The sequence below is a fragment of the Neomonachus schauinslandi genome, chromosome 9, assembly GCF_002201575.2.
Source record: "Neomonachus schauinslandi chromosome 9, ASM220157v2, whole genome shotgun sequence".
In the NCBI taxonomy this organism is placed as follows: domain Eukaryota; kingdom Metazoa; phylum Chordata; class Mammalia; order Carnivora; family Phocidae; genus Neomonachus; species Neomonachus schauinslandi.
In genome coordinates, this window is record NC_058411.1 from 68,636,959 (window position 1) to 68,645,179 (window position 8,221).

Genomic DNA, 8,221 nt, shown 5'->3' on the forward strand with positions numbered 1-8,221 from the left:
TATAAATTTATATATTTCATTGCTTTTTACTGACAGTCAGTAGGACAGTTCCCATAGTTGACCTTTCATGTGCTCTTCTCTTCTTGGGTTATAATCATGCAGGTAATCATTACATTGGGCAAAACAATAGTGATATTAAAATTTAAAATAATTTAAGAACAGTTCTTATGACAGTTTTGGTTAACTAATGTATTTTTATTCATAAAAATTATGTTAAAACATAAAAATTATGTTAAAAACTATAGTTTGCCAGTATATAAATGTTTTCAACTATATAAAAAATGTTCTGATTTTAAAAAGAAGTACTTATTTATAAAATATAATCATATTTAACATTCAGATATTTAAATCCTTAAAAGTAAATTTTCTCAGTACTTCATGTGCACAGGATAAAATGTAAGGATGATTCTAATTCATCTTTATAATTAGTGTAAGAAGTAATCATGGTTTAACTTCCTAATTATAATACTTTAACATACTGCAGCATTTCAGACAAATAATTTTCTACAAAAAAGTCTGTGAACAAAATTAACAAATTAACATGTTTTAAAAAATTATTTCTCAGCCTACTTCTTGGAACTGAATGCACTTAATCAGGAGGAATATGAAGGATATATTTGACATTCCTAAGAAATGTTTCTAGAAAATTTAGATTGTTTTCAATAAAATGAAATTATTTTATAGACAAATTGGAATGAAACAAAATCCCATTCCTATAAATTATATGTGTGGGAAAAAAAGTTGTGTGTGTGTGTACATGTGTGTTAATACATGTAAACATATCTTATGAGGTGACCCAGACTAGAATTCGAATTTATATTTTTGCTGCTTGATTCCTTCAAGAGCAAAATTGCCAGAAAGGCATGGCTGTATTTCTTTAAAATATTTTTACCCAAATCTGTGTTTTAAATATAGCATGGCAATATTGGCTGAAAACTAGCTAATGAAATATTTCATAGACTATCTCAACTAAATTCCTGCTCAGATTTCAACAAGTCACTTCAACCTGCCTGTTTTAATATCTAGAACAAGGAAAGCAATTACTTTAGTGCTTTGTCAGTGACACAACACTCCCAGTTTTTGATCTTCCCAGTGAGTCACAAAACAGTGCCACGCATATCTTTGTGCTACCAAAATAAAATTTTTAATATTTATATTTTAATTTCAGGGGGTAGAAAAAATACCTTCCTGATTTTATCCTTTTTATAATAGTACTTGATTGTAATTAAATAAATCCAAATAGGCTAGGTTTTGTGGATGGATGTTTCTATACAAATTAACGAAAATGCCTCTATTCATATGGTCACATCGTATTGTTGTAATTATTCCTGTGACTTCAGTAAATTTTCAGTAACCTTTGATAATATGGTTGTAAGCCCTATTTTTTAAAATGTAGCTACGGCTGCCAAAAAAGAGAATTATCTATGTAATTAAAATAGTCATTTTACAAATTTAAGTAGAACATCTGGGTAATATACTCAAATATCATTCCTCACCTCCCTAAAGTGATTGAAATTTTTTATCTTAACTATTTAGAAATGTCTGTTATTTTGATAAAGTTATATGTTGTGTGTCAGTTTAATTGAAAAATCAAAATACCACTAGTAATAATTTTGTTGACCTCTGAAAATATTAGTCATGAAACAAATAAGGTTTGAATAACACAAAAATTGCTAGGTGATAAGGAACATGAAATTAATTTTCTGAAGGGACTCAAGCTAAAACTTTACTGCTTTTATCTTTACTAACTTTGCATCCTAATCCTGCACTCTTTGCTTTTGTATGTTTTAGACCAAAGGTATTCTTAAAGCTACAAGAGGTGAAGAATATCAACAGTTATTTTTATTTTGGCGCTATATAAAAATGTTACCATTGATGTATATTGATACCCATTTTTTAGAACATACTAATTTCTTATAACTTCTGCAATGCACAAAGACTCTGGGAAAATTTTTAATGATTTTAAACTGAAAATTGCTTTTTCTTTTGGAAATTCTGATTTTACAAGATAATTGTATTAAAATGCAGCAAAAGTCGCTTTAGAAGTTGTGATATTTCTATCGTCCATAAATTATGTTTAAACTAATTTTCAATTTATTATTTTACTTTTTCTAGGATAGCAAAGTAATATAATATGTATGCGCAGAACAGAAGTATTATTTATACGTATTTTTTTTAATTACAGGTAAAGATTATAGTTCCCAACAGCACAGCAGGTCTGATAATAGGGAAGGGAGGTGCTACTGTGAAGGCTATAATGGAGCAGTCAGGGGCTTGGGTGCAGCTTTCCCAGAAACCTGATGGGATCAACTTGCAAGAGAGGGTTGTCACTGTGAGTGGAGAACCTGAACAAAACCGAAAAGCTGTTGAACTTATCATCCAGAAGATACAAGAGGATCCACAGAGTGGCAGCTGTCTCAATATCAGTTATGCCAATGTTACAGGTCCAGTGGCAAATTCCAATCCAACCGGATCTCCTTATGCAAACACTGCTGAAGTGTTACCAACTGCTGCCGCCGCCGCAGGGCTATTAGGACACGCTAACCTTGCTGGCGTTGCAGCCTTTCCAGCAGTTTTATCGGGCTTCACAGGCAATGACCTGGTGGCCATCACCTCTGCACTTAATACTTTAGCCAGCTACGGATATAATCTCAACACATTAGGTTTAGGTCTCAGCCAAGCAGCAGCAACAGGGGCCTTGGCTGCAGCAGCTGCCAGTGCCAACCCAGCAGCAGCAGCAGCCAATTTGTTGGCCACCTATGCCAGTGAAGCCTCAGCCAGTGGCAGCACAGCTGGTGGCACGGCGGGGACATTTGCATTAGGTAGCCTGGCTGCTGCTACTGCTGCAACCAATGGATATTTTGGAGCTGCTTCTCCCCTAGCTGCCAGTGCCATTCTAGGAACAGAAAAATCCACAGATGGATCAAAGGATGTAGTTGAAATAGCAGTGCCAGAAAACTTAGTTGGTGCAATACTTGGCAAAGGAGGGAAAACATTAGTGGAATACCAGGAGTTGACTGGTGCAAGGATACAGATCTCCAAAAAAGGAGAATTCGTACCTGGCACAAGGAATCGGAAGGTAACCATTACTGGAACACCAGCTGCAACACAGGCTGCTCAGTATTTAATTACACAAAGGATCACATATGAGCAAGGAGTGCGGGCTGCCAATCCTCAGAAAGTGGGTTGAGTGCCCCAATTATACATCAGATTGTTTTAACCCCTCCTTTACCCCATTTTCAAGAAGGATGTACTGTACTTTGCAGAAGTGAAGTTTTTCTGTTATTAATATATAATTATGCAAATGAATGCGACTATGTTGACAATGTGTATATGTAAATAATATGTGTTTTACCAGATGTTTCATAGAAAGAATTTTTTCTTGATCTGTTTTGTTCTCTATACTTTGCTTGTGTATATTTGTCAGAGGTGTTTCTAGTGTAAGATTTAAGCCTGCCATTTTACCAGCATTATTGTAGTTTAATGATTGAATGTAGACAGGGATATGCGTATAGTTTTCAGTATTAGTTCTAGATAACACTAAATTAACTACTGTTAGGTTGAGTATGGTGGGGTCAGTGACCTAAAATGGAGTGAGGCCAAAGCACTGTCATGTAAGTCTTACTTCCTGCTTAGGGCACAGTGAAGTAGGAGACAATATTTTGAAAATAAGTTTTAAATTTAAAATGATCAAAAAGCAATATAGTTGCATAAAAGCACTGTAAAATATTTAAAAGGTTAAAACTGTGGAAAATTATATTGGTAAGTTTACAGATCAATAAAAGCACCTGTTCTCCATCTGAACTAGACAATGGAAATAATGCTGCATGCTGGCCATGGCCCATTCTTCATCATTTGTAAGTTCAACAAAAGTTCTCACATGGAGTCCCACCTCTTCAGAGGTTTGTACATTTGTTTTTAAGCACTGAATTCACTACTGATCCCATCGCCTGGCCAGTAGAACAGTCATTACTCCATTAACATCCTCACTGTTTAGACACATAACTGTGGTACAGTGTATTGGAAATTTTATAAACAAAAGTGAAAGTGCCAACAAATTATTGATAGCTGATAATGTTTCATTATCTGCAACTGCTTGATAAGTATGTTGCATTTTAAGAGCTTATAATTGTGTATAATTTGTTAACACTAGAAACCTATTAGTATTGTGAATGTAGATTTTACTGTGAAGCTATCTGTGATTTAGCTGTTTGCTCCCATGATGGAGTCTTTGCAGCATGGCGCTAGCAGCCAATGCAGTTTCTAATACTCGGTAATTTGCATGTTTTGTGGAGCATTTTTATGTCACCAACCAGACAGTATTTCCTGCATGCTTATTTAGAAGAGGCAGTTTATCTTGAGAGGTAGTGTGATCTACCTTTGTCAGGCTTTTTGACAGGTCATTTCAAAGTAAGCCTTTGTTCCCAAGACCCAACAACTGTCACCCTCTTCTGTACCTCTCCTGAGTGCCAACTGTCCAGGCCATTTGACACACCATCTGTTAACCTCTGAGTTTGCCCACTCAAGGCCACTCATAGGGGCATCCATCCCCAAGCACCTCCTCATGCTGTGCATGCAGTCTTAAATTCAATGGACAAAAATAAAATGCTGGCTACCTCTGGATCATCTGGCTGAGCAACTGAATTACAAAAGAGAATTACTTCCATCTCAACTTCAACCCATTGATTACGTCCATCCTAGCAAGCTAAATGGCATCCCAGCTGCTCCTTTCTGTGCAACCAATTAAAGAACAATGAGTGTGATGCTCCATGTCTGAATTTCGTCCAGCCTCTCTCTGAACTGTGATCTTTGTCCTCATGAACTTTCCCTTTTGTTCATTGAACTATATGGACTCTTCATTTCATATTGATTTACTGTGCAATTTACTTTTGGACATTGAGAACTTGAAATTATTTCCTGATCCCTTCCCCTTCCACTATTAATAATTCATTTCTGTCAAACTGTAAGAGTAGATTCATTTTTTTTTTAGTTTTTAACATTGGACTGTTATTTCATTTAGAGTTCTCTATCTCTAAATATTTATTTAGAGAATGATTTTAAAAGGGAATGATATGCTTGTTTAAATGAAAGAGAAAAGCTGTAGTAAACTGTGTTAATTGGTAATGACTATTTATCGTCGATACTCTGTAGCTGTGTAAGTTTTGACAAATAGTGTATCTCGTGGAATCAGTGGTTAGCATTGCCGCTATTATATTTACTCATTTTATCATTATAAATGTGCTTAGTTCATCATGTAGCATCACTTGTCTCCCGTCTCATTTTTTCCTTGCATGTCACAAGTCTCAGATCATTTATAATACATTAACAGTAAATAATATCTATGTAAATTTCTTTCACCATGCTGTCTCAGAGTCAGCAGTGAACAAAGGCAAAGATTGGGGCCCCACTTAGTTGAAAAAGAGAAAGGAAGTAATCTAGGATGTGTATTAGAAGCATTTCAAATGTTGGGTCTTTAAAATGTTTTGTTCAGTCTTAGCAAATCTTCAACCTTTTATTTCAAAATTCCAGTAGTCCACTGTGGAGCCCATGCATTTCATCTGGAATTTAATGTTACTTTGAAGCCAAACCATTTAAACAATTATGTGTATTTTATTAGCTAGTATTGCTGAAAATGCACTCAGTTCAATTTTAATTGTAAATGGGAATTTTAAACTTTTGCTAGTTGGCATGGTTATATGTTAGTTAAATCTGAAAGCTAAATTGAAGATATTTACATTTTAATTTATGGTAACAGATAAGGGTTTGTGTGCATTATGTGTAAATCAGCTTCATGCTGTCTAAAAACTTATTCTCTGAAATTTATAGACCATGTAGAATTGATTTGTGATGTGATGCTTTAATTTACTGGAAGAAAATTAGTATGGCTTCAAACTGCCACAGGTAGGCATGTAACAATGGCTGTTCAGCTATACTGATCCAAAATGGAGAAAACTGATGATACAAGGGCCAAACATCTTATGAAATGCAACTATTTATAGACTTGTTTTGCTATAGGGAGGCTGGTGAACATGCTGAATACGAATTACCTCAGTTCTGCAGCTTTCTATGTCTTTTTAATGCATTCTGTTTCAGGGTCACTTTCAATCAATATTTCATTTACTTACTGAGATTGAATGGGCGCTCTGAGACACAGTGTGCTGTTTATCATACAGATTGGACACCTCATTCTAGATCCAAGATCTTTTCCTCAACACTGGGAGCTGTCCTTTCAGCACCACAAAATTACTGCTTGAAGTTGCATTGCAGTTTTTTTTTTTCCTTTATCACTGGGAGCTTTTCTTTCAGCACCACAACATTGCACCTAGACTTTTTAAACGGCTGCCTTCCTCTTTGCACTGAAGACCAATTTCGTCTGCACTTCCAGTTATTGCTATTACCTGTAGGACTTTCAATCCTACTTCACCTCACCCACCCCACTCCTGAAACAGTTAAATGTATCTATTTCTGTGGAAGTCATTTTCTCATTGAATGATCAGAAACAAAGATAAATTCTAACCTGTAACGGCTCATTTCGACTCATTGCTTACAATAGATCTAAGCTCTTTTTTCTGCTTATTCGACTCCTTCCAGCTTCCCATCACATCTGTAACAAACTTTTAAAATTATATTGCCACACCACCATGCACAGCCTACCTGCACAGTAGAGATAGATTATTCCATCGTATTCAGATGGTTAACAGAGGTTAGCAAGTCCTGTATTATATATTTATATCGCTTTCTAAGAAAGTGCATATTAATGTTTACTTTAAGAATGTGTAAATGGTGCTATCAAGAATCTGATAAATTTTATCCCAGTTTTTTGTGTACCACTTCTAATGTATGAGATTTATTTTTCTATTGGAAAAAAATAAACAGTATGAAAGCATTAAATTGGTAGATTTTAGTAATTTAACAATGAGTGGAACCCCTATGTTACAGGCCCTATCTTTCCTTGGAAATTTTAATGGTGGTAATAGATTTCAACAAAGGTACTGATAATCACATTTTTTTAATCCATTCTTATATTACATTCTTGATTCACATGCTGATTCCTCACTGAGTCCTTAAGTAAATTTTACTTACTGTAAGTCTTCTCCAAGAAGGGAATTCTTGCTTTCCAAGGCAGCAATTGAAAAGAGATGAAAATATAATTTAATACCCTTTTACATCACAGACACGATTTGAGACCAGTTACTCTGTTAGTAGGAGAAATTCATCACTCATTAAATACAGGGCAAGCATGGCTATCCATAATAATTTTGGGTGCAATGCAGTCTTAGAAATTTAATGTACACACTTTATTTAAATGATGCAAACAGCCATATGAAATTGCACATGATTAGAAAGCAGAATGAACTCATTTTGCCTCCTGCTTGGTTTCTCATAAACATGAATACATAATATTGTTATGCACTGTTGTTCATAGATGTCTTATTACATAAAGGGTAAGTATCATATTACTTTAACAGATTATTTTTGGAATTCTGCATGTTATTTTTTGTTTCATCAGATATGTGCCCCAATAAAATAACATTTTTTCCAAAAAAAAATGAAAGTATTAGAAAACTTGTCATGTTAATTTTGAAAAAAATGAAGTGTAGTACATATTACTAGATAGGATGTCATTCCACTGGTCTATATATTAAAAAAAAAAACTGTTCTTGAAAATTGAAGCATTACCTTGTGTAATTAATAAAGTAATCAAAACAGATTTGTAAATAAAATATTGTTTAAATCTAAAGTATTCAATATTTTGATTAGATTATTTTTTTAAGGAAAAATATTTAACGTGTATGTGCCGAATTTTTTTTTAAATAGTTTTTTATAATTGCAATGGAAGGGCAATTGTCTCATTACAAGTGGTACAGAAGCCAATACTTGGGTTACCATAGATATATAAACAAGTAAAAACTGTGGAACAAGTTTTAAGCTCATTTTGGAAAAAAAAAAAACAGTTCTGTAGAAATGCATATTTGTATTTGTTTCTCTAATAAATCTGCAAATAGCTTTAAACACAAATTAGTTTTAATTATTTAAATTATGAGTTCTCTTAAGTAATTTAACATCTGTTTTGCCTTACATTTGTGAAAACATTGTCTCATGGAAATTAATAGAGGCTTATTGTGAAAATCAAGGTAGGTCTGCATTTATTTGAAAAGGTCAGGTATTTAGCATTCAAGTATGTTTACCTCTATGAAATGATTAAAGAAAGAATTTTTAC

The 8,221-nt window shown here is 33.9% G+C and overlaps 1 protein-coding gene across 5 annotated transcripts in view; it reads left to right on the forward strand.

Annotated features, from left to right (window-relative positions):
* Positions 1 to 7,714, forward strand: part of NOVA1 (NOVA alternative splicing regulator 1) — a 150,695-nt gene extending 142,981 nt beyond the window's left edge. For 3 of the 5 annotated variants that reach the window (XM_021695457.1, XM_044917988.1, XM_044917989.1), the window contains exon 5: positions 2,186 to 7,714. In XM_021695457.1, the coding sequence (XP_021551132.1) occupies positions 2,186 to 3,190 (1,005 nt within the window). In that variant the 3' untranslated portion in view covers positions 3,191 to 7,714. The remainder of the gene's footprint in view (positions 1 to 2,185) is intronic. The other 2 variants (XM_021695458.1, XM_044917990.1) reach the window with 1 other exon arrangement.
* Positions 7,715 to 8,221: the final 507 nt, after the last annotated feature.